At 44.3% G+C, this 27,615-nt stretch overlaps 1 protein-coding gene and 1 non-coding gene across 4 annotated transcripts in view; both read left to right on the forward strand.

The window, feature by feature from the left end:
- Positions 1-27,615, forward strand: part of gucy1a2 (guanylate cyclase 1, soluble, alpha 2) — a 55,013-nt gene that overhangs the window by 20,245 nt on the left and 7,153 nt on the right. For all 3 annotated transcript variants that reach the window (XM_026191758.1, XM_026191759.1, XM_026191760.1), the window contains 3 exons: positions 10,248-10,460; positions 11,458-11,730; positions 21,095-21,238. In XM_026191758.1, coding sequence (XP_026047543.1) covers positions 10,248-10,460; positions 11,458-11,730; positions 21,095-21,238 — 630 coding nt within the window. The remainder of the gene's footprint in view (positions 1-10,247; positions 10,461-11,457; positions 11,731-21,094; positions 21,239-27,615) is intronic.
- On the forward strand, positions 7,487-7,558 carry trnap-cgg (transfer RNA proline (anticodon CGG)). Its single transcript has one exon. It is a non-coding gene; the product is annotated as a tRNA-Pro (tRNA).

Below are 27,615 nucleotides of genomic sequence, written 5' to 3' on the forward strand. Positions count from 1 at the left end.
AGGCAGGCACTACAACAGAGGGAACAGAGACGTGGGACCAGGGCAGACACAGACACTGACTGGACACGGGGATATAGCAACTAAGGATTACACCGAGACATAAACCATAAGACAGAACTCTAAGAGACCAAAGACTAGAAATGATAAATAATATAATAAACTCAAACCCTGGGTCAACAACCCAGGCATCCTAACATATCCTGCTGGAAGCAACCGTCAGAGGATGGGTACACTGTGTTGATGAAGTGACGGACATGCTCAGCATTGATACTCAGGTAGGGTGTGGCATTTAAATGATAGTCAATTGGTACTGAGGAACACAAAGTGTGCCAAGAAAATATCCCCTGATGCTATCATCCAAATGTTGCAGCAGAGTCATCAAAACAAGGCAATATTTTTCCAGCCTTCTGTTGTCTGCTTTTTGGTGAGTTGTGTGAACTGTAGTCTCATTTTATTGTTCTTAGCTGACAGAAGTGGTTCCCTGTGTGGTCTTCTGCTGCTGTAGTTCATCTGCTTCAAGTTTCAATGTGTTGCGAGTTCACAGAACTGTTCTGCACACCTTGGTTGAAACGTGTGGTTGTATGAGTCGCTGCTTCTTTCCTATCTGCCCAAAGCAGTCTAGCCATTTGCCTCTTACCTCTGACATCAACCAGAGAAATGAAGCTCACATTTCTCCTTTTCTGGCCACTCTCTGTAAACTATAGTCATGGCTATATGAAAAAAAAAAATCCCAATAAATCAGTGGTGTATGAATGATAGAACAGCTTCACTTTAACAGGCTGATGAAGGGATTCCTGTTAAATATCTCATGTCTGAGAAAGGTTGGCAGGTTTGGTGGTATTTTTGGGGGCAAGGTCTGAATGCACTGGATTTTGATATTTTGTTGCTCTTAAAAGTAACAGGGTGAATAGCTCAGAATCTGTGAGTCATGGCATCTGCCTCCACAGCAGTGATGCTTTGTTACTAATATCAGAAAAGGTCCTAGACTCTTTGGGTCAAAGAGTCAAAATTCTGGTTAGGATGAGTCAGTCGAAGTCTAAGTGAGCGCTATGTGTGAAGTGGTCTATATTAGCTTAAGCTTATATTGTTCAGCTGATTTTTGGCAGTTATTAATAACACGGTGTGTTTTTGGGCAGTCACAAAGAAATCTTGCTAAATGATAAAGTGAACAAACATTTGTCAAGGAATGGACAAATCTGCTGTGTAATACTTGCGTAGCAAATGCTTCTGTACTGCATATGTATGGACTCTTCAGTGAGGTTTGTGTGTGTGCGCATTATTTGTGCACCTGTTTGTCGGAGTACAAAGAAAATCTTGACATTAGCGCCGCCTTTGATCTCTGAGAGATAAATCACCGTCGTTACCGTTTGTTTGGTGGAGAGTGCTTTGAAAATCAGTGTCCTTCCTGTCTATGTTTACAATTGCTACTTTAATAAAATGCAGCGACAAGGAGGAAAGAAATGAACTGACAGACTGGGAGAAAACATCAGAAGAGGGGGAAACGGTAAAAATATTTTTAGCCTGTGATTGTTGAGACAAAGAAACCTAAAATAGAAAGAGAAGGATTGATACAGATTTAGTGCTTCAGTGTTTTTGTAACATTTGGCACAGAGATTGACAATTGAGTCCCTGTGTGATAAAGCCTTAAAATGAATACATCTACATATCCAAGTAATGGAGAGGCACATTCATCAGATTCTTGGGACGGATCTGTTTTCCACCCTACTACCGTATCAATCTTTTGTGGACGAGCACATACTATACTCCCAAATACTATATTTTGGGGCCCAGAGATTTGGTAGTAATCATAATGCAAAGCAGAGGTTTTAGAACTGCTTCACTAACCAAATCACCTATAACCTATAATCACATATAAGTTTAAAAAAAACAACAACTTGAAAATAAATGTTTTTTAAGTTCTTTTTGCCTTTATTAGATAGTGGACAGGGAAGCAGGGGAAGGAGCTACATCTCAGCCTTGTAACACACAGGCTCCTGCTCACCTGTCGAGCTAAATTGGCACTCCATGTTACACATACAGTAAGTTAATCCTGTCATGCCAAGTGTATCACATTTAATACATGACTTTTTGTGACCTCTGCATCATCAGTGTGATTTCGTCCCCCACGAAAAGCCTAAATAAAAATTGCACAAAACATTTTTAAGCAATAAATTGCACAAAAATAATGGATGTAGCGAACATGATACATATATGTTCATTTATATACATTATTTTCTTTAAATATGTCAGAAGGTTCACTAAATGGTCCAGTTTCAAAAATCTAGAATTTTCCCGCAGTTATTTCACATTTCAGGCTTTACAGGACTGAAGATAACGGCCATGATGATGTAACTTTCAGGAGAAAGTAACAGAACGCCTCGTAGTTTTCCTCTTGTGGTGAAAGAGGTATGCCTCTCTCTCTAAGAAAGATCTCTGATTTGCGATACTAAACACAGAGTTTTCTCTAGGTGGTTTACAAAAAAAAAAAGTCACTGAAGGGCTGTGAAAAGTCACTAAATCTTGTTGGCACCAGTGAGGTGAAGTGTGAAAGTCACTTCTGTAAAAGAGTGGGCTGTCAGTGGCTCAATCTGAGACCTTAAAAACCAAATAACAGCTCAGCTGGCATCTCAAAGCAAGGATGTCCTGGGTTCAGGGTGTGTGTGTGTGTACGCGTGTGCGCTTGTCTTACTGTGAGAGTGTGATATAAGAGAACTGTCCAATATAGCCAGATCTTTGTAGCATTTTGTCCGTGTGTGTTTGTGAGTGAAAGAGGGGGTGAGGGAGGCTGACTCATTGACTCTTTGCTGCTCAGTGCCTGTTCATGCAAATGAGAATCTGTTGACATGCCAGAGTCTGCTCACAAAAGACAATCCATTAACTGTCTGTTCCACCTCCTGCTATCCTTCTTCCACTCTCTCTTCCTCACTTCCATTTTTCAAGTCGAGTGCGTCTAATTTTCCCCCATGCCTGTCTCTTTCTCTCTGGTCTCTCCCCCCCCTTTCACTTTCTGCCTCTGTTTACCTCTCAGTACCTTTGAGCTGTTTTATCCTTTGCCCTCTCTCCCTTGCTGCCAATGGCCACAGACACCCAAATCTGTGCATTTCAATAGTCAAATGTGAATACTACTGTTTGCTGCTGATCTTGTATTGTAAATATTACATATCCAGAAAACAAATATGCACTTATGGCTTTTAGTTGGAGCATGAAGAAGGGAAAGGCAGTTCTTGCTAGCATGTAATAAAGCTGTTAATAATATGTAGGTTTGATTTGCCTTGGTGTAATTTAATAAGGAAACATCTTTCTGACCTTTTAAAGTTAGAAAAAGCACTCAATAACTAGTAACTACACACCAACTACACACTTTGCCAAATGGATCATCATGGCCTTGCCGTATTGGTCCATTTGATCAACCTTTGTTGTTATTATTTATTTAATTTTATTTTCAGTTGTTACAGATGGGACAGACATGACTGAGGGATAGGAAAGGGAGAAAGAAAGATGAAGGAAAAGAAAAACAGAAGGGAAGAGGGACAGTGAGGGAAGGGCACTTAAAAAGAGAAAGAAGAGAAAAAAAAATCTCCTGGATCACCTGTTGAGAGAAAAAGAAGAGAAAACAAGCAAAAACAAAACAAAACAGAGCAACATACTAAACACAACACCATCACGTTAATCTAGCTAAGTGTAAACAGCAGTAAATACTAAATATTGAATGTTATTGTGTAGCAAGCAGGACCGACAGCACAATGTGCTAGGAAATAGCAGCCAATAAAGGTGTAGTTTATGTCTATGAACAGTGAACACCCGTGTGCACACCTGTGTGGATCAGTGCGCTTGTATTCAAAAGGTTTCCCCATGTAATGGTCTGTTAGAGGATGTAGAGAGCCATAGCCCTGCCCCCCCAGGGCATGAAGCAGGCATGGAGGAGATCCAGGCTCCAGACATCCAGAGGCCCCAGAGTGCGAGAGCCCAAGGAGGACCAATGGAGGGGCATCCGTGCCACCCTCCTGGGAAGAGCTGAGGAGAGCCCCAGATGAGGGGACACCCAGTAGCCACAGAGCAGAAGCCAGAGGGGGCTGCACTGGCGTGCCCACCGGCTCTGCCGGCAGCCAGCTGTGCCAGAGTGAACCGAGCCGCAGGCCCAGAGGCCGGAGGCCCGAGGGCCCCCTTTGCCCCGGAAGGGGCCTGACCAAGCAACAGGCACCAGGCCCCGCCAAGTAGTCACCGGGAGTGAGCTGGTACATACCTGAGTGCCCAGCCCCGGACACCAAGAACCACCACGCACCGATGCCTGAGGGCATCACTTACCGGCAGGGAGTGTGGTGAGGGGAGATAGGCCTTGGAGGGCCTGGGAGTTCCCAGAGAGGTGGAGTGTAAGACCCAACCTGACATATAAACTAGAGATGGACTGATCCGATATTACGTATCGGTATCGGTCCGATACTGACCTAAATTACTGGATCGGATATCGGAGAAAAATAAAAAATGTAATCCGATCCATTAAATATCACGAAAGCACCTCACAAAACTTGCAACACGCCGTAACTCACCTCAGAACGTTAGCACGTCGGAGCAGTATGCATCACGTGATAGAGCGGCTGTGGCATGCGGGACCTGTCGGTGGTCTGGATAGCATTTGGAGCTTCGCTAGCAACCCGGCATTTCATCTCCGACAAAGTTATCCCCGAGAGAAGTAAAGCAAGTGTGTAAGTCCATCTCTGAATGTTTGTAAAGCATTCCTGCGTTAAGCTTAACAAGCGACTGCCTCTTCTTGCTGCTACTTCATTCATGAAACTGCTTAATGATCAGCTGATCGGCTTTTCTGTCGCGAGTCCGTGTCTCTTGTTTGTTTTTGGCCCACTTTGCACCAGAAAGAGGAAACCAGCGGCTGAACAACAGCAGCACGTTTAAGCTTGATAAGCTGTTGTTAGAATGTATTTAATATTACTTTCTACTCGAGGATCTTTTTCTACGTAGCTGACGCTGGTAACTGTGCAGGGGCGGATCTAGCAAAGTTTAGCCAGGGGGGCCGATAGGGCATTAACAGGGAATAGGGGGCACAAAGACATACTTTTCTTTCTTATTCTCATTTAAAATGTCTAGCTTTTAATAAATAATTATCTGACACCCAAAGTTTTAATTTGATGTAAAATGAATAGAAGTCAATTACTGTATATAGCGACTATTAAGTCTAATATATATACCCTAGTAAGCTATAGTACTTTTTCCTTTGGGAAGGTACCATCTGTGCAGTCTGCAATTTTGTTGAAGAAAGATGTTGAATCTATTTAATATTTCTTGAAAAATAATTGATTTCTGTGCATTTTTTTTCACACTGCATCAAATTAAGGTTGATTACGTCGATTAAGCATCATGAGGTGGAGCGTGAGGGGTGGTTCCCTATTTTTTATTTATTTATTTTTGTTGTTGCTGGGAGTTGGAACCCTATTAGTTAGGTTGCTTAATATTTATGCTAAGTACTCTTTAAAAAACCAGAATAGGGAGGATGGTGTAGGTTTAAGTTTATTAGATTGATCAGTATTGCTGAACTATGAAATTTTTTTTTTTTTGGATACAGGTATAACAGAATAGCTTTAGTGTAGTTGTTGTTTTAAACTTGAGTATGAACTTATACAAAATGCAGCAAGATATTTAAAAAAACAGTTTTGTTGATTAAAAAACACTATATCGGATTCATATCGGTATCGGCAGATATCCAAATTTATGATATCGGTATCGGTATCGGACATAAAAAAGTGGTATCGTGCTATCTCTAATATAAACACAGACAAACAGGCACACACAGACACAAACATGCATTCCCACCCTAATGCACACATATACAAATACTTAACACTCACCCAACGTAGGGATAGACATACATGGACACTGTACACACAATCACACTCCCCAAACAAACTCTATACCCCAGGTCCAGGTACCCTCGCCCCTGGAGGGGGAAACGGCACCTAGACCCAGGAGATGTTACCCTTTCCCCCGGGGTGGAGGCAAGCAGACCGCCCCAGGCTCCGCAGCAGCAGGGAGGCCCCAAATCCCAGATCCCAATCGGACGGTCAACACCTATATGTATGTGTTATGAGAGTGTGAGTAATGTGGATGTCTAAGTTGTGGAATAAAATTGAGGCACGGGTGGCCAGATAGAGGCACGGGTGAGGCACACTATAATTAAAAGATAAGATATGTGCAGTAGCATGGCATGCAGTAGTAAAGTGCATTACTGCTTATCTCATAGGTGCAGAAGAAGTTTTGATCCCTTATGGTGAACACACATTGACTTTATTGCCAGCTACAAACAAGAATCACTGCAATATGCTGAAGTAGGGTTACAACACACTGACCTCACCTTACTTTCTGCTTTTATAACAACATTTTAAAAAGGACATTTCAGTGCCTCCTGTAGCTTCTCCCTCACTAAAATCTGATCAGAGCTTTTTGCTGTTGTCTGTCTTCTTTCTGTCTTTATTGTGTATTTGCTGGTTTTTCACAACCTTTTCTCCTCACTTGTTCTTCCAGCTATTTCTATAATATTGCTATTTTTCACCATTCGCTTCCTTCTTTCTCTTTCACCCATTTCTCCTAACCTTCCCCCTGTATCTCTGTCGCCTTCTTTTCCAGCCACTGTTCCTTTTCCCTAACCTCCGTACAGTTCGCTCGCCTCCTCTTTCTCTGTGCAATGATGACAGGGATGCAGGCAGAAGCAGAGGAGAGTGCTGAGCTAAACAGAGGCGCACAACTAGGGCAGCACGACTGCCTCCAGGGGTGTGTGTGTGTGTGTGTGTGTGTGTGTGTGTGTGTGTGTGTGAGTTTTCTCGCGGACTAACACAAAAAATGGGAGCGACGGAGCGACAGGGACGGACATTCAGAGCAAGGTGGCGAGGCAGCAGTACAATTATAGCTACTGTACAAAAACCCTCTTTATTTAATAAAATTCAACCTTCTTTGTGAAACAGTATTGAAAAAACTGAAAATCAACAAAAAAGGAGACTAACAGTTGTGAATGTTTACAACAGTCCTTTCAGAAAATTATGTTAGATCTGGAGGATGGTTTGAAATTATTGCTGGATGTTTGTAGGGCTGATATCCCAATGCCGTGACACGGTGCAGACATTACAGTGCACATTAATCTGTCAATTACTGGACTTCATGTAGTTAATGTGGGGGCTTTTTAATGATGACTTATTATTAGACATTATTCAGGCTTCTGTCATGCTCCTATTAGTTTTTCATGAGAGCTTGGAAGTGCTTGATCTTTAATGATGGTCTTGCTGCTAGTACACTGTACTGTAATGTACTGTCATCTACTCTACTGATAACCAACCATTGTTTTGGTGTGGCCTGTTTTGGCATAATAATGGATTATATGAAACAGAATCCTACGAATGCCAAAATGGGACCAGCAAAACATGTATTTGTTATATAGATGTACAGTAATGTGCAAAAATCCTGGGCCAGAATCTATATTTGTGCTGGCTCGTTGGTCTAGGGGTATGATTCTCGCTTCGGGTGTGAGAGGTCCCGGGTTCAAATCCCGGACGAGCCCTGAATGGTTTAAAAAATATTTCATGTTTTCTATGTTTGCCCCCCAAAAAATATAACGAAATGAGTGGTAGCTCAAAACTATTGCATGTTAATGTTTATACATATTTTCCCAATAAAAACAGGACCTATCCATACATTTAGAAACACACTAACGTATTTCAAAAAACAGTTGAATATAAACTTGATCTCCTGACTGACATACTGTCAATACATGGCTACAAGTTGTTTTGTATATTTACTCCAAAACGTTGTTTAACGATCGCTTTCAATCTGTATTGTCATCTTTAAATAAAGTGACAAGTCACACATGGTCCCCTTTGTGTAAGTGTGAGGAGTTCAGCCCTGCCTCCTCTATGGAGAGCACAGGAGATGAGAGAAAAACAAGGAGGTCAAAATCTCCACTCACAGCAGGGTTTCGAGGGATGTCTCTGGTCGACAGCTGTGCTCCGCGTTATCAGATGCAATAATCGGCCTTTATTGGAACAATAACAGTAATTTAATTTTCAATCTTATCGGCCTGTAATATACTGGGCACCAATATATCATACTTATCTAATTAATAGTACATATCGTGTTACAGTAGTGGTCTGATAAGATGTACACACTAAATAGAAACACTGAGGGACATCGTGATGACATCGTGATAACTGAGTTACAATCAGTGTTTTCTGTGTAACTTTTATTAATAACAACTAGGAGCCTTCAAAGTGCTTAAAAGCAGGCAAACTTAGGACCCGTATGTCATTATTGAAACAATGTTGCCTTGCTTCCAATATCAGCAGTTAGCTGAACTAAAATAAGTTGTAAGATCAATTTATAATTTGTGTTTTCATGCAAATCAGATTTCAAAGAGAAAAAAATATCAGTGTTACTTTTTGATCATGTGAAAGAGTCAGAAAAAAAGCATTTAAAGGCTGCGTAGAGACCGACAAGACGGAGAGTAGTATATTTGTACTGATGTCACAGTCTCCATGGAGATACTTGTTAGTATGTCAGACGTGTAGGCCCTCCCACTTGGCCAGGCTCAACCTCAGGAAACAGCAGCTCACAAAGACATTTGTTCAGGTTGGCATATGTTTTTTCTCTGCGTGCATTTGAGCGCGTGCATCGGCGTGTACGAGCAGTTATGCTCACATGACTGTTTTTCCAGTGCGATGAACTCTGTCAACCAGTAGTTTTCATCTGAACTGAATCACAACAAGATTCAGATCCTATAAGTTGCAGCCTGCATATGTGCAAATATGTTTGCATGCATTTTTGTATGTATGACTGTCAGCATTTCTGAGAAACAGACAGTCACAGGCCGCGTGAGTGTGTCCCTCTTCGATGTATGTGTGGGGAAATGCCGTGTTTGTGTGTAGATGTAGACTGTATGTATTATGCAGACCTAGGAGAGCCTTGTGCTATAAATAAAACAGGGCTGCAGTGTGCTCACTGGCGGAATAATCTATCTGACACTATGGAGAAAGAGGGAGAGCGAGAAGGAATGGAGCAGACAGAGATGAGTTCAGAGAGAGAGGAACGAAAGACGAGTGAAGAGAGAATGAAGAAGAGGAACTGAAGAAAAAGGAAGGAGCAGGGTTAAGGACTGAGCAGGAGAGAGAAAAATTAAAAGGGGCTAATCCACAGGGCCTCTAGCACTTAGTTAGCATCATGACACAACTCAGAGTCATGTTCAAAAGGGCGGTAATGCCTTTCTTCACTATCTCCTTGTAAATCTGCCATCCATGCTCGCCTCAGTCTCTCCCTTCTACATTATGTCTGCAAAGAGCAAAAGGTGGCTTGTTTTGTTTATGTTCCTCACACCTGTGGTAAGGACATGTAGCAGGTCCTGCACACATTTGTCATTGGGTGTAAGTGCTTGTGAGCAAAATGTCAGAAGCTATTAAAACCTCACTGAAATCTCTCTGATACTGTGAAGATATTGTTGGCAGTAGAGCTGCCGGTTATGGATTGGGTCGCTTTTTTTTTTTGTTACAGTTTACCCAACTTGACCACATCTTTTGACCTTTCGCCAAACCAGTATTAGCCTTCTTTGGCTGAAGTTTTTGTTGTCCATGGATCTACTAACATTGTAACTGTTGCTAATGCTAATAAACTTTATCCAGTTCTTACAGACCCTTTCCCAAGAAGTCTGCGTGCATTTATACATTATAAAACATTTGATCTTGCCTTTCAAAATCTTATTCAAAACGTTAGCTAAATCATAGTAATCTGCTGTTGCTGTAATTCTAATCTGTGTTGTAGTTACAGCATTATGTATATGTACATTTGGATGCAGACTGCAATTTTTTGACTCATTATGTTATTATTTGTATGATTGCATATAATTTTTTTATTGAAAACTAATATTGAGCACATCCAACAAATAGCCACCGAATAAACAGCTGTTGACCTTGAGCTATATCTAGACGACTATAATGGGGCTTGATATTGGATAATAGCTGGATATTAAAAACATCAGTAGGTCTTTTATCAGTCATAATCCAAACGTGTCACTTTTGTTTCATTAGTACAAGTACTGTAGATCATTATTTGTCTGCTACTAGTATTAATTGAACATGGTTATGATAACAAGAATCTGTCGTTTTAAAGCTACAAAGCTGATGTCAAAACCACAGTCTGCCTGCTTTCTTTAAGTAAAGAAAAAGTAAATAGACGTTTGCCTCTTTAACTCTTCTCCCTGCCAGGTGATGGAGTTGAAGGGTCAGATGATCCATGTGCCCGAGTCGTGCTCCGTGATGTTTCTGGGCTCTCCCCGTGTGGATAAGTTGGAGGAGCTGATGGGCAGAGGTCTCCACCTGTCAGATATCCCCATCCATGATGCCACACGGGATGTTATCCTGGTTGGGGAGCAGGCCAAGGCTCAGGATGGCCTGAAGAAGAGAATGGATAAACTCAAGGTAAATCGGTTGACAGTGTAGGCTCTGGCAAAGTAACTAATTTACCCATTTAACTAATGGGAAGGCTTTCCACAAAGGTTTACGAGTGAAGTTTTGTGTTTTTGTGCTTCATCCAGAAGCACATTTATAGGTCAGATTAAGGACAGACCAGCTGTTTGGGCTTGGGGGAGGGGGGGGGGTTAGCACTAGCTAGCAACATATATCAAGAATAAGAAAGTGTATGGTCTTAAGCTATAGTCATTTCACTCATGTGTTTGTTACGTTGCAATCTTTTCTTGTGATGCTAAGTATGAACTCAATGTTGAGAGTTACGGCTCACTGCTTGTTGAAGTCTTAACACAGTGAGTGTCTACAGCAAGCTACTCTTCTCTCTTTTTCCTCTACTACCTACTGACTGCCTCACTTCATGTGAGGCTCACCTTGTTCTTTGCTGCTGTTCAGTTTGTCAGAGACCAAGTCATGGCGCCTAAACTGGTGAAACTACACAAAAATATTCAGTATGTTTATTTGAGCTTTTCCACAATGCGAACAACTGAAGTGAACAAATTAAATCCAGTGCCTCAGCTGTACCGGCTACTTAAAGCTCCATATTGACTGTATTAATGCATACTGCCTGGAAAAAATGTGGCTCCTGGGACTTCCTCTCATAATTTGCTTTCAAAGTACCCTTGAGCAAGTCACTGAGTCTTGACCCAATCCTGTGCGTCTGTTCATTGCATCACTCTCACTGCAACTACACCCCCAGGCTAGTGTTATAAATAGCTATGTCTGAGTCAACTTGCCTGCTTGAACAATGGTATAGCACTAAGAAGCTTACCCAGAGATGCAAATAAACATATACAGACACACACAATCCAGAAAAAACAATCACACATAAATACATTTGCATCCACCAGCATTTTTAAAAAATTTGATGCAGTACTCCCACATCTCAGCATCTCTGTCATCAGTGCCCTCTTCAAAGCAAAGCGCACAACCTCTCGCTCTTCTCTTCCAGGCCACATTAGAGCGGACTCATCAGGCACTGGAAGAGGAAAAGAGGAGAACCGTGGACCTGCTTTATTCCATATTTCCGGGCGATGTGGCGCAGAAGCTGTGGCAGGGTCAGCCGGTGCCCGCTCGCAAGTTTGATGACGTCACGATGCTCTTCTCAGACATTGTGGGGTTTACTGCCGTGTGCGCTCAGTGTACGCCTATGCAGGTCATCTCCATGCTGAATGAACTTTACACACGCTTCGACTACCAGTGTGGCATTCTGGATGTTTATAAGGTCAGTAGACCGAAAGATATCCGCCTCCTTCATAGGATGTAGTAATAATAGAACTGTGAAATATTATTTAGGGAGGAGCAGTTTGATTTGGTTGCAAATGTAATATCTTTACCGGTTAATGAGTATACTTGTGTAAAATGAGTTCATTAAGATTGTTTTCCCAAATTTAAACCTTCCCAGAAAGTTCGAGCCCTCATTTCTTGGAATCTTTGGAGTGTTACCACACGAGCCAGCCTTTTCAGGGTGTGTCACTGTGTTTGTGCAAGTGCGTGTGCGTGCACTGTGTGTGTACGTGCCCTCATGTGTGGGTGCACTTGTGTTGTGGAAAAAGTAACTGATTAATGGCCAGTCTGTGAGAGCTTAACAAAGATGTGTCAATATTGTCCATCTGACAGTGTGGCTTTATGCCTAGTTACTGTATCACTGTAGTCTGCTGTCTTTTCCTCTTTTTTCATCTTTACTTTCTGTTACCACGTCCTCTTTTTTTCCAATCTTTTTACCTGTTTTCAATTTTTCCACCTTCGCTCCTCTCCATCATCGCCATCGTCAGTCATCTTTCATCTCTACCTTGGTACCTCAGTGAGCGTGACGGCAGCATACAATTTCCCATAAAAATGCGCTGTTACTGTGTTCTCTCTCAGAAGTGTCACACACATATCAGATACACGGCGAAGTGAGATGCAGAGGGTGAAGGCAGGGAAGTTGACTGTATGTAACGAGGTATATGTGTATAGCAGGGGAAGAGTTAGGGTGTCAGCTTGTGTGTGTCAAAGAGAAAGCAGAAACAGGAGGACATGGTGAGGAGACTGAATCACCCATATGTCGCCATTGTCATGGTTACTGTCGAAATGATTTAGCCGGTGGCAGGCCTTAATGAGAGCAGTTTGTCTCCAAGCCTCTCTACTCCCCTTCCCCAACCACCACCACACACACACAAACACACACTTCTGTGCCATTTTTTAAAAGTCTGTGTCCATGACACCTAGTTTGTGTTGTCATGTGGAGACATCCATGAAAGTGACACTTTGTTTGCTTTATTGACACGTGCGTTCTTAAACTGTTTACACTTGCTGCTACTGCAGACTAGGAAATACTTGGCTTTATGGCTTAAATCTTCTTCTGTTTATGCAGCAGTTGTCATAGTTTGGATATTACACAGAATCAGTATACTTGAGAAGAGGTGAAACCTCTCTTAAGTGTAAAATCCTCATTAATCAATGGGGATTGGAAAAACTAATGATGAGCACAGAAAATGTGTATTCGTACACATCACACAGTTTCTGCCGATTTGTTAGCTACACCCTGATGTGAATCTCCTGTTCCACCACATCACAGAAACAACCGATTGAGGTCTGATGGAGGCCATTTGAATACAGTGAATTCATTGTTCTGCTCAAGAAACTGGTTTAAAATGATTTGAGCTTTGTGACATGGCACCAGTATGATAATGTGAAGATGGGGTACACTGCGGTCATAAAGGGATAGACATGGTGAGCAAACTGTGTTGGTTAATTGGAGATAAATGATCTGAATTTCAGGAGCAGGACCACACCTCCAAACACGCCCTTTCTGGGTCTTATCTATATATCTTATCTGGGGCAGGGATAGCTCAGTAGGTAAAGTGGTCGCCCCATGATTGGAAGGTCGGCGGTTCGAATCCACTTAACGGCTACCCTGAGGTACCCCTGAGCAAGGTACCGTCCCTACACACTGCTCCCCGGGCGCCTGCTTAGTGGGCTGCCCACTGCTTCACTGAGTGAATGGGTCAAATGCAGAGAAAAAACAAGTAATTTCCCCATGGGGATCAATAAAGTATCCATTATTATTATTATATATGACCCCCCCAGTTCTTCGTGTCCCAACCTCCCTCCCCTTTTTCAACTCTTTCACGTCTTCATTTCTCATTAGTACATGGGGATCTGCCAGGCCCATCTAGGCCTTCCCCAAACTGCAGCTCAATTCTAGATTAAGCCATTCATCTTTATCTACTAAAAAATGCTGCCAAACCTAAAATAAGGACGTGGGCCCAGCTAGTGAAACGGTACTCAGTTGGTACTCAGAGGCACTATTGCACCACCACTGGCATCCCGAACTGTTGAGAGAAGGCAGGATGGGTCCATGCTTTCATGATGACCCTGTTATCCAAATGTTGCAGCAGAAATGGAGACTCATCAGACCAGGCAACTTTTTCCAATCTTCTACTGTCCAATTTTCAGTGAGTGAGCCCAATTGAACTGTAGCGTCAGTTCTTTTTCTAACTTCGCTCGGTGTTTCACTGTGGGAATCGCCTCGGCGTGACCAACTACGGAAGCTCCAATGACACCACGTCTGTCTATGACAGACCTGTCGAGCCGTGCTCAGGGCTCCGCCCCCTCGTACTAACACGGCCGACCAGCTCCTCCTAACTCATTCTCGCTTTCTTCCCGTGAGAAACTACTTTGAGCTCCCTCAGCGCATCCAGGCTAACTTGATTAGCTGCTTAACAGTTCTCAGGCGTCCCGTGTAGGAGTACGTCGCCGAACGCAGTTTTTCCGGTTCCAGTTTGGATCGTGCTGAGTAAGTCCTTCGAAAGAAGTGTACTTAGAGTTGCACTGTGGAACAGCAACCGCGTCAGGCGAGCTGTCCCAGCGGTTCCTGGTTTTAGTTAGCAAGGTAGCCGACGTTGTGTGACTCGGGCTAACGCGTTACGGCGAGCTGTTCGTTAACTTGTTAGCAGGCCACGAACCACATTAGCGTCTCACTAGCATTAGCTTGTTGGTCGACGTAGGGTTCGGTTAGCATTAAGTTGCTAACGATATTGGCTAGCGGAGTGCAGCTAACGTGTCACGACGAGCTGACTCCCGCCGCGACTAGATCGGATTTAACACCCGCTGCTAGTCCTAGCTACTTACGGGCTAACGTGTCGAGATGAGCCTGGTGTAGCCTAGTCTCACCCCTTTCCGCTAACCATGTCTACGGCTCCTACGCCCGCCAAAAGGTCGGAGCCGAAGGCTAAAGAGGCTGCATCCCGCCCGTGCCCCGCATCATGCGGTGCCACCATCTCGGGCAGGGACCCTCATCCAATGTGCATCGTCTGTATGGGTGCCAAGCATGCTCAGGCTTCACTGGCGGACCCTCAGGGATGCCCACACTGTGCTTTGATGCCAGAGAAAGTCCTGGAAAGGAGGCTGAGAGTAGCAGTAACGAACAGTCAGGACCCCTGCCTGTCGGCTGCTACTGCTACGAGCGATATCCGTCATCCGCAAGCCTCCACAAGCTGGGCGGACATGATGGAAGAAGAGTCCCCGCTCATGCCCCCATCGTTCGAGGACCTCCTCGATCAAAACGTGGGCGAGCCGGGTGGCGAGGACGCGGAGGGCGATGCCGACTCTGACCTCCTCGACCTGGAGGACATGGATGAGGAACAGGAGGATGACTCTACCTTTCCTCCCCAGCAGTCCAGGCCACCGAGTGGGGCTGAAGTTGCACCCCTGGTGGACAGCAATTTGTACGAGGTCTGTAACGGGCTGCTGCCAAGCTAGGCATCCCATGGCCAGCCGCCCAGGATGCCGAAGGGGCAGAACGCGACTTGTACGACGGCAAGAGGCTCCCACCAGCCTTGCCGCCATCAAAGCAGCTTCTGCCAGCAGTCCCAGCCTGCATGAAAGAAATGAGTCGCTATTGGTCAAGCCCTTTTAAAAGCAAGCTTCCGACCAAGGGCTGCTCTAAGCTTGAGATCCAGGGGATGGGTGAACTGGGGCTGACTGAACCCCCAGCAGTGGAGCCTTCAGTGGCGTATCACCTTCACCCTAACCGCAGGGCAATCTCAGCTTCTTCTAGCATTTCTTTGCCCAACAAGATAGATCGCCTCACGGCATCTATTTATCAAAGGACATACAAATATGCTGCACAGTCAGTGTGCTCGCTTAATGCAGTCACACTGCTATCAGCATATCAGGCAGAAATTCTGGAAGACATGGGCCGTCAGCTTGACTCGGGTTCCCCGAACCCAGCCCTCTGGGATGAAATCTGCGTGGTTAATGATCTCATTCTTCGCTCCTCCAGGGGAGCAGTCCAAGGGTGTGGTCGCGTTATGGGCCTTGCAGTCTCGGGTGAGAGAGCCTTGTGGCTAAACCTGTCAGGCCTGGGTGATGCTCAGAAGGCTGAGGTCATGGATGCAGCCTATGACCCAACCAAGGGTCTCTTTGGCCCAGCCCTGGAGAGAATGAGAGAAACAAGCACCCGCAGAAAGCAGGAGGGTGAAGCATTCAATCTCTGCTTACCCAGAAAACCTAACTCTCAGCCCCAGCAGGTGCCAAGAGCTGGCTTTGCAGCAACAGCAGCAGCTGCGAGAGGGAGACAGAGTGGGGTCAGAATGCAAAGAGGAGCAGGAGGCCAGCAGGGTGCCCACCAGGCCAAGGTAGAGAACCGAAGACCTTGGGGCAAGCATTCCTTTGTAGCAGTTGCTGCAAAGAACAAGCCGTCACACCCCGGAGAGGGGAAAAAGAAGCGGTCAGCCTAGCACACGCATTCTGTGTCACCCCTCTTTTCTTCCCCAAAGAGAAGGAAGGTGTTAGAAGGGGTAAACAAATCACTCCAAAGTTCAGGGTCTCCGGAAGTTTCCAGTTCACCAGGAGCACCCTCTCAGTCTCCTCCTCCAGTTCAGGGAGGACAGACTTGTGGACAAATGGCGCAGTGTCACCAAACACTTCTAAGCACTCTGTCTGTGTCACCAAGCACTGCCCAGAGTCACCAGACACTTCACTGTGGTTTGGGGGTAACAAAAGAAATAAAACGTGCATTTCTGCAGCCAGGCAGTTTGCCAAGGGCAGAATGTCCCCCCAGTTTCAAAATAAAAACAAAAGAAAATCACTGCAATTTGTCTTTGTTCCCAGCGGGGGGAGCTCACGCTCTTCCCGAGGGGGAGAGCCCCAACTCCTTCCGGGAGACAGGGGTGACGTCACGCTACCGCTTCTTCAGAGGCCCGCTCGCAGCGCGGCTGGAGCGGTGGCGCGCATGCGCAGTTCATCCCTGGGTCTTGTCAACCATTTCCCATGGTTACAGACTACAGTTTGCGGCAAAACCACCGAGATTCGGCGGAGTGTTAGCTTCTGTGGCCAGTCGCGATTCAGCGAATGTGGTGGAGGAGGAAATATCCTCCCTGTTACACAAACAGGCGATCGGAGCGGTTCCCAGCGAAGAAGCTCAGCAGGGCTTTTACTCCCGCTATTTCCTCATCCCGAAAAAGGACGGAACGTCGCTCCGTCCTATTCTGGATCTGCGTGTGTTAAACAAGCATTTGAGAAAGTACACGTTCAGAATGCTCACACACAAGACGCTTTGTCCCTCAATTCACACAGGCGATTGGTTTGTTACAATCGACCTATCAGATGCATATTTTCACATCGCCATTTATCCTCCACACAGGAAATATCTCAGGTTCGCTTATCAGAGCGTAGCGTACGAGTTTCAAACTATCCCATTCGGGCTATCCTTAGCTCCGAGGGTGTTCAGCAAATGTGTGGAGGCAGCGCTGTCTCCGTTAAGGAACAGCGGCATCAGAATATTTTCTTACATAGACGATTATCTAATATGCTCACGATCGCGCGAGCAGGCGATCAAAGACTCCGAGGTGGTGGTGAATCACCTCACGGAGCTTGGGTTCACTATCAACCTGGAAAAGAGCCACTTGGAACCCGCACAGTTTACAGAGTATCTGGGGCTCAGAATAGACTCCATCTCTTATCGTATCGCACTTTCAGAGCGGAGGATCGCATCCTTCACTCACTGTCTTTCCCGTTTTCAGCTGGGGAAAGTCGTGCGGTTCCGACTCTGTCTCCGCCTCCTCGGCCTCATGGCCTCGGTGATATCGGTGGTACACTTGGGGCTGCTTATGATGAGAGATTTTCAGCGGTGGGTCGCTTCTCTGCAGCTGTGCCCTCGCCGACATCTCAGTCGTGGTGTAAAAATAACGCAGCCGTGTATTGCGGCTCTCCGGCCCTGGAGGAGCCCGACAGCTCTCGCGGCGGGGGTACCGCTCGGGGCAGTATCATCCAGGGTGACGCTGACCACAGATGCATCCCTGTCAGGTTGGGGTGCAACTATGATGGGCAGAGCAGTGAATGGCGTTTGGTCACAGAGACTCACTCTGAATCACATAAATGTGCTGGAGCTCCGCGCGGTGCTCCTAGCCTTACGGCATTTTCTGCCGTATCTCCGGGGTCAACATGTTTTAGTGAAAACAGACAACTCCACTGTAGTTGCTTATATCAACCGCCAGGGCGGCACCCGTTCCCGGCAGCTACACAGGTTAGCCAGGGAAATAATTATGTGGAGCAGCACTCGGCTCCTCTCCCTTCGGGCAACTCACGTGCCAGGAATTCTGAACAGGGGGGCGGACCTCCTGTCCAGAGGAAATCCACTGTTCGGAGAATGGAGGCTTCACCCACAGGTGGTGGAGCAGATTTGGCAGAGATACGGCCGGGCTGCCGTAGATCTCTTCGCCTCGCGAGAAAACACACAGTGCCCCCTGTTTTTCTCCCTGTCAGACGCACACGCGCCACTGGACGTGGATGCGCTGGCCCATCCTTGGCCAAAAACTCTGCTGTATGCTTTCCCTCCCCTCAGCCTGATCTCCCCAACACTGATCAGAGTGAGGGATCAGGGGCTGTCTCTGATTTTAATAGCTCCACGGTGGCCATCCAAACACTGGATAGCAGAAATCATCCAGCTTCTGGTGGACGAGCCATGGCCACTCCCCATCCGCAGGGACCTTCTGTCTCAGGCGCGGGGGGAGATATACCATCCCCATCCAGACCAGGTTGCTCTCTGGGCCTGGCCCGTGAAAGGTGGAATTTGAAGGCAGCAGGCATGCCTCCGAAGGTTATTGAAACCATTCAGAATGCCAGAGCCTCCTCCACCCGTTCCATTTACAGCAGTAAATGGCGTGTTTTTGAAGAGTGGTGCCATGAAAAGCAGATTATCCCTTTTCAGTGTTCAGTGGTGGAGCTGTTGTGTTTTCTTCAAGACTTGCTGGACAAAAGGAAAGCTTTTTCCACTATAAAGGTCTATTTAGCAGCTATTTCAGCCTGCCACGTGGGGTTTGGTGATAAACCTGCTGGGCAGCACCCCCTTGTAGGTCGCTTCATGAGAGGAGCGCGTCGAACGCTCCCAGTTTCTAGACCACTGGTCCCTTTATGGGATCTGTCAGTCGTTTTAGACGCCCTCTCCCACCACCCCTTTGAGCCTATTGGGGCAGTGGGGTTGAAGTTTCTCTCTCTTAAAACCTCTCTGCTGTTGGCTCTAACCACAGCCAAGCGAGTTAGTGAATTACAGGCTCTGTCTATTCACCCCTCTTGTCTACAGTTGGCCCCGGGACTCACTAAAGCACTCCTGAGGCCTAACCCAGCCTTTGTCCCTAAAGTGTTGGAAACATCATACAGGTGCCCTACAGTAGAGCTCCTAGCTTTTCACCCCCCTCCATTCTCTTCCGAGAGGGAGCAGAGGCTGAACACTTTGTGCCCTGTCCGGGCCTTGGGGACTTATGTTGACAGAACAGCTGGATTCAGGAAGTCGGATCAGCTGTTTGTTTCCTGGGCCTCCCCTCACAAGGGCAGGCCCGTATCACGCCAGAGACTAGCTCATTGGATTGTAGAGGCCTTAGCTCTGGTTTATAGCTGTAAGGGCTTGCAGGCCCCCCCGGGACTCCGAGCACACTCCACTAGGGGTGTGGCCACATCCTGGGCGTTGTTCAGAGGTGTATCAGTCCAGGATATTTGTGCGGCAGCAAGCTGGGCTACGCCGCACACGTTTGTCCGGTTTTATCGGCTGGATGTTGCACAGTCATCCCTGGCTCAGATGGTGCTGGATTCTGGTGCCTCAGGTTCGACCTGAGATCCTGGAGTAGCACTGGAGAGTAGCTTCGGGAGCTGGCGCAATCCGGGAGTGGGCCATATCTCCCATAGTGAAACACCGAGCGAAGTTAGAAAAAGAACGTTGGGTTACTTAACGTAATCCCTGGTTCTTTGATAACAGAGTGAGGTGTTTCACCAACACTTCCCTCCTTGCTTAGGCACGGAAAGAAATCTGCTTGGAATGAGTTAGGAGGAGCTGGTCGGCCGTGTTAGTACGAGGGGGCGGAGCCCTGAGCACGGCTCGACAGGTCTGTCATAGACAGACGTGGTGTCATTGGAGCTTCCGTAGTTGGTCACGTCGAGGCGATTCCCATAGTGAAACACCTCACTCTGTTATCAAAGAACCAGGGATTACGTTAAGTAACCCAACGTTTCCTGTTCTTAGTTGACAGGAATGGCACCTGGTGTGGTCTTCTGCTGCTGTAGCCCATTAGTTTCAAGGTTTAATGTGCTATATGTTCACAGATGCTCTTCTGCAGACCTTGGTTGTAACAAGTGGTCATTTGAGTTACTGTTGCCCTCCTATCAGCTTGAAGCAGTCTGAACATTCTCCTCTTACCTCTGACATCAACAAGACTTTTTCACCCAGAACTAACTGCCTTTTCTCTTTTTCAAACCATTCTCTGTAAATCTGAGAGCTGGAGATGGTTGTGTACGAGGCTATCAGCAGTCTTTGAAACACTTAACGCTTTCTTTCATCATCATCTTTCTTCCTCACTCTGATGCTCAGTTTTAACTTCAGCAGGTTGTTTTAATTGTGTCTACATGCCTAAATGCACTGATTTGCTCACGATTTGAATTGGTGTAAATAACAAAGTGGCCAGTGAGTGGATTTAGGTTGATCCAAGCATCTCTGCCTCCCAACCCATTAACAGGGAAGCATAACAATGGTTAATATATAGGACAATCATCAGGTTCACTTACCAGCAATTCACCATAGTAGAAACAATTATTTTTTTCCACTTGAATGTAAGCTTTAGGTTGATCCTGGTTAAGTACAAAAAGTTTTAAAATGTTCATGGTTTCCAGGAAAACAGATAAAAATAAACCCACAATTGATTGGTTTTATACAATACTGATAATTTTATCATGATTAACTCATTCACTGCAATTGACGTCTATAGCCGTCAATTGCAGTGAATGAGTCAATGGGTTTAACTCATTCACTGCCAATGGCTGGCAGTGAATGAGTTAAAAACATTTTAACTTTTTTTTGTCTAAGGCAAGAGAGATATGCTGTAGTTTATATATTTTATCAGGAATGAGAGCAAGGAGAGGTCTCTGCAGAGAAGTAGTGAGCATTCCTCAAATGTTTTTGGGCAGAGATGGGCCAGCACAAGTCACTTCAGCCAACCATGTCCAACAGCTGAGGAACACCCACTTGGGCTCTGCAAAGGCTCCTTACTCATTGAAGTCCTTCAGCTTTAGCTTAACATAGTTACATGTACTCATAGCCACTCTTCATTTTGCAGATTGAGACAATAGGTGATGCCTACTGTGTGGCAGGAGGGCTTCACAAGAAGGTTGATAGTCATGCAAAGCCGATTGCACACATGGCTCTGAAGATGATGGAGCTTTCAGAGGAAGTGTTGACGCCTGACGGTAAACCTATCAAGGTGAGTTTTCATTCATTTTCCATCTTGCGTCCCTTATAATAATTTCAACTTGCTAAAGGGGTTGAAAGCGTCTGTTTATTCTCTCCTATTCTGCAGCCCTAACCTTTTTTTCCTCCTATTTATCTATTTTTTGTATAGAAAGCTGTCTCCTGAATAAGTTATATACAGTTTAATCTTGTGCTACTGTTGATCCTGTACCTAGGTTTACGTTTCAAACTTCATGTGTGTGTGTAATTGTAAAGCAAATCATACTAAAAGGCAAATTCTGCTGAATTGGTTGTTATCAAAATAACTTAAGCTGATCCGAAGTCCTTCTGTAAGGTTGTGGTTACAATTTGGTGCCGAATGATGCTGTTTATCTCTTCACTTCCCAGATATTGACATTCTTGACAATGTGGACTTATCAAACCAAGTGTGATCAGTCAGTTACTTGCTGATCAGAATCCCAAATATCTCACCGTATCCTCTCCGGTTATCAATTGTTATTCCATGGCAGTTTAAACAATGCATTCAGTCATAACAGTAGCTAAATGACTGCATGCAACAAAGTGCAAGTGTTTGTTTTCACATAAGCTTCATTAGTCTTATATTTCCCTTTTAACAGTTTTCTCTGATTCATCCACTTCCAACAAGATGAAACCTTAGTTTGAGTGCACCATTCACTGAGCTGCCTCTGCACTACGATAATGCTTCCTTAACAAGTTTAGTTTGCAGTCATTTCTCTTTTATGTCCTGTGGTTATAATTATAAATAAGACTTTGTGAGACTTTCTAGCAGTGCCAGAAACAGAAAGAAAAAATCTGAAAAGATATGAAGACGTTAGTGACATTTATTAATTGCCAAGAGATTTTCTTGGCATATTACCACCCTTAAGCCAAGCACCGAATACTTTATTTAGAAGTGCCGTGAATTAGCCAGCTATTGTGAAGCTTTGGACTGCATGCTTAATTTGAAAATTTCATCAGCCAGTTAGCACTATTAACACATTGGTTAAAGATGCTTTAAAGATCCTTTCTTGAACAAGAAGCATATTTATATGCAGTGTGCATTTAAGTGAAGAAAAAAAAACACTCTTAATCCAGCATTAATTCTAGTTTTGCAGCTGTTATCCCAGGATATCAACATGTGTGACAAAACATACTGTGCATACTATGTGCAGTCATTTATTTTTAGTACTAAAAAGTGTTCCAGGAAGAGAAGAACACAGGTAAAGATAGGCTCCCCTTTTCCTTTTTCTTGATTCTTCCCTTGTTACTTTTTCTATCTCTCAATTTTTCCATGTTTTCTAATCAATAAATAATATATGTTAAGATGGTTTACCCAAGCCAACAACATATTTAAGACAGCCTAAGTGTTGCTTAGCTGACATTGGTGCAGTTAATACTCTTTTTTTATCTTTCTTTTTACACCAGGTCCAACACATAAGTTTGTTGTATTTGTTGTACAGTCAATTCAATTCAATTTATTTTATATAGCACTAAATCACAACAACAGTTGCCTCAGGGCGGGTTTACAATATAGGTGACAACCCTACAATAATAAAGAGAAAACAGAGAAAACCCCAACAATCATATGACCCCCCTATCAGCAAGAGCTTTGGCGACAGCGGGAAGGAAAAACTCCCTTTTAACAGGAAGTAACCTCCGGTAGAACCAGGCTCATTTGCCAAAATCGGACAAAGACATGCTGTGGATTAGAAATTAATAGACAGAGATTAATAATAATGAATGATTAAATGCAGAGAGATGTATAAACAGAAAAAGGTGAGTGAAAAAAGTTAAGTGAAGAAGAAAATGGCATCATGGGAAGCCCTCAGCAGCCTGGACCTATTGCAACATAACTAAGGGAGGGAGGATTGCCCTAACTATAAAGTTTGTCTTTTTTTGCCAGTCCCATTTTTACAGGTGTATAAAATCCAGCCTGTAGCCACGCTGTCCGCCTTTACAAACATTTGTGAAATTGTGGGTTGTTCTAAAGAGCTCACTAAATTTGAGCCTAGTACTGTAACAGGATGCCACCACTGCAACAAGTCAGTTCGTGGAATTTCTCCTCTCTTAGATATTTCATGATCAACTGTAAGTGGTATTATTGCAAAGTGGGAGTGTTCGAGAACCACAGTAACAGTAAAGTTAGAGAGCAGAGTCGACAAGTGCTGAGGCGTGTAGTGCGGAAAAGTTGGCAACACTCTGCTGACTCAGTAGCTGTGGAGATCCAAACCTCCTCGGGCATTAACATCAGCGTTAAAAACTGTGCGCCTGGTGCTTCATGGCCTGGGTTTTTATGGCTGAGAAGCTCCTGTAGGTGTAATGTGTCCATATAGTGCCACATTTAACAGCTGCACTTGAAATAGTAACAGTGGTACTGTCCACATCATGTTGGTGTTGTGAGCTTTGACACATCATCGCAAAATGATCACTTATCAGCTCATTTTCATAGGTACGAAAATGAAAGCTAGTTTGTGGAACTGCATTTAACAGTGGTCTCACTGTACTTTTAAAAATGCTTTAAATTGTGTGTGGCTTCAAAGAGAGAGGAGAAGGAAAGCTGCGGGAAAAATGATGAGTACAGTATTTTAAGTAGGAAGGGAAGCAAAGAGTCACGAAGGAGTGAACCGAGTTTCAACCTCTCATGTTAATTTAGACGAATAAAAAGGAAAAGGGAATGATTTATTTATGACTATCCTTAGTCCAGTCACTGTGAAGGTCACCCAGCACACTTACGATGCCAAAGTGGCTTTGGAGGCTTTGCTGTATTAAATCGTATTACAGGCTGAGGCTTTGATATTCAGTGTTTTTCTTATTGGGAATAACCAAAACATTTAGAAAGTCCTAAATAAAAGATACTGAGTAATGAGTACTTCTGGTTTAGTACAATTTTGCAAAATATGAAATTAATTAGCTCTTTTTTAAAAGACAAAAATGGATATTTGTGACTTTAACAAATTGAGGAACAATAAACATCAAGACCCACAAACCAGGCATAAGTGTAAGAGAGACTAAGATGGACAAATGTTAAATAACAGAGAGAATGCTGCTCTGTGTACTGCATGCTCCTAACATTGTCCATCCATCTTAAAATAGAAAGACCTTGCCAAGCATTTTTGGCCTGCTCTCTTGCTCTCCCACTTTCTCTCTCTATTTTCCCCTTCCCTTCTTTATCTTTCACCTCCGCCTCCTCATCTCCCCGCCGACTCCTCCGCAGCCTGGCTCAAACTCCTTTCTTTAATTTCACCTCTTTCTTTTTTTCCCTTCATCCCGAAATGCAGTCTTGTTCTGCTTTCCCTGTTTTGCACGCTTTGTGATGCTCTCCTCCTTATCTCTCATCACTTTATGTTGGCATAAAGATATTCAACACTTCAGCATGACAAATGGTGTTCAGCGAGTGCACTCAGCTCCAGCCAATGCTGCACTGTTATGCAAACTAACACGAGAGCTGTGAGAGAGGAGTGAGAGAAAATGTTTAGCCACGGAGAGAAGACTGAGCAAGTGATCGAGTGACACAGAGACATATACAGAGGAGATGTCAAGAGAGATTCACGTATAGAAACCAAACATTGTGCCGTATGTTGTTTTTATCTACATTATTGCCTCAATTACAGGTCTATGCCACGATCTGTATGTATGCGTGTGCTTGTGTGTATGAGTGGGTGTATGAGTAGGTGAGCAGGTGTGGATGGGAGTGATGTAGTGCTTGCTGCGGCTAATAGGAACTGTTCCCAAACCTCAATGGTTTTCTCACCAAATATACTTCACAAAACACACTGTGTTAACACTCTCTGTATGCAGGTTTATATTCAAACTAAACAGTTGTTATTCTTTTTTAGTGGGCCTATCCCCAGCAAACAGAGACTGCATCTGCAGAACTGAGAAATGGACATGGACGTCCATGCAACCTGTATAGGACATTTACATGCAACAACCCGGCAGGTTGTTGCATGTAAACGATGCTCAGTTGGTACTATTCCTTAGCCCCTCATCTGTTGTTCCGACAAGGTTTGGGGAAAACAAAAATATATATTTTATTTATTTATTTATTTTCTCCTGTTATTTGGTAGGAGGGGATAAAATGGCTCTTTTGATGTTGAAGGTCGTTGAACTTGTACCATTACACAACTACTGGCAGCATAACCCATTAATACAAGGCGCGATGGGACACTTTAAATTTTGTTTATGGCAAATTCTGACTCTACCCTCTGAATGTCGCAGCAGAAGTGGAGATTCATCAGACTAGGCATGGTTTTCTGATTTTCTATTCACCAAATTTAGTGAACACATTCAAATTGTAGCTTCAGTTTGTTCTTCTTAGTGGACAGGGGTGGCACCTGGCGTGGTCTTCTGCTGCTGTAGTCCAACACCTTCAAGGTTCAGAGATGGTCTTCTGCATATATTGGTTGGAACGAATGGTTATTTGAGTTACTCTTGCCTTCTTCAGCTTCAAGCAGTCTGGCCATTCTCCCCTGACCTCTGACATCAACAAGGCATTTGCACCCAGAGAACTGCTCTCTGCAACATCATTGATGGTTTTTATGGGGAAATCTCATTAGACCAGCAGTTTTTCAAATACTCCAACACCTGCAGCCAAGCCACATTTATTTAAATCACATTTCTTCCGCATCCTGATCCTCATTTTGAACTGTCAAACAACTTCTCTCTGAATTATATATTTTAATCTCTAATATATTGATATGATGATAAGAAAAAATAGCAATGCACAGTTTTTTGATTTATACCAACCCGCTCCTCCCTGCATGCCTACTCGTCTATTCTATAAAATTTGTCAATGACCACCGAATTGGTACAAATTATTAGGCACTTAATATTAAGTGTCACCTATTAGGGAATAATCTCTAACAGGCATTTTTTCCAGTTTCAAAGTCTAAAAAAAGGCTTCTGTTTTTTCTTTCTTTCTTTCTTTCTCAGAGCACATGGCAACATCATTCAGATTGCTTCTTTTGTCTCAACAACAATCAGAAGCCCAAGACATTCAGTTTTGCAATGCTATAAAGAGATGGTTGCATAGCATGTTTAGGAGGCGGGACCCATTTGACTTTTTTAATGATTGACTAATCAGCTAACTGACTGTTTCAGAATTACAAATCTGACTTAACTTTGCTTAAGTATTGCTGCACTTTTGCTTACACTGGCTAACCCTAGCTCCCAGTTTTTTTGGTACATCTAGCCAAAGCTAATGCAGTCTAAGACAGTGGTCCTGCCAACAATTGTTTTTCGTTAAAACTGTTTGCATGACTAGGTATTTTTTTCAGATAATGCTATAGGGTCTATACCTTACAATACGAAGAATGACTGATGTTATGTTAAAATGAAACCTAACTGAGCCTTAAAGCAGTTTCCTTAAATGTGTTTTACCTCAGTAAAACTTACAAACTGCTGAATGACTGTATGAGAAATATTCACTCTTTAACAACAACTCCCTCCTCTCTGTGTCTCAGTCTGTCTCCATCTTTGTGCTTCTGTCAGCTTGGCCAGAGGCTAGAACGCGATTGGTCGTCTGCGCTGCTGCGCCATTTGCTCTTTGGCTCACTGAAGGCCATGTGCTATGGATGCTGACTCACAGCGAAAAGGGAGGGGAAGGGTGTATGAGTTTTACAGTGTCTGTGTTTTGAGACTGAGAAAGAAAGAGAAGTGTGGGCGCTGGATGTAGATTTGTTTGTGTGAGTGTCTGTTGTAGAGACAGACAAGTACATGGCCATCTGTAAGCGGTTTAGCTACAAAAATAGGTCACACTAGTGCACCTAGCAGCACCTTTCTCCTGTGCTTTCTGTCTCTCTCATTTCCTTTGTCTCTCCGCCTCTGCTGTCAAGGTTTTGCCATCTAATTATAGGGTTATTTTGTCTCCCTCTCCATTGTCTTTCAATCTGTCTTGCTCCTTCTCTCTCACTACTCCACTCGGCTGTTGTTGCTATGACTACCATGCACTGTGCTGGAATGCACAGTGTGGCATTGATTACAAAGGTGAAGAGACGCTCAAACAGATCATTAGAAATCTACTGGGTTCCACCAGAGACATTATGAGGAATCTTGAATAGAAATCTATGAAAGCATCCAACAACACCATAGACCACGGTTGTTCCGCTCCCAGCCTTCAAAGAGCCAATCAGCAGCAGAACCAGAAAACATATCAGCCAATCACGCTGTTGCAATGACACAACATTCAAGGTTCACAGCACCGTATTGGTAAACAAATATAGAGACCGTGGCTCAGGGGGTTGGGAAGCATATCTGTAACCGGAAGGTCGCCGGTTTGATCCCCGGGCTCTCTGTCCTGGTCGTTGTGTCCTTGGGCAAGACACTTTACCCTACCGCCTACTGGTGTTGGCCAGAGGGGCCGATGGCGTGATATGGCAGCCTTGCTTCTGT

The sequence above is a fragment of the Astatotilapia calliptera genome, chromosome 14, assembly GCF_900246225.1.
Source record: "Astatotilapia calliptera chromosome 14, fAstCal1.2, whole genome shotgun sequence".
In the NCBI taxonomy this organism is placed as follows: domain Eukaryota; kingdom Metazoa; phylum Chordata; class Actinopteri; order Cichliformes; family Cichlidae; genus Astatotilapia; species Astatotilapia calliptera.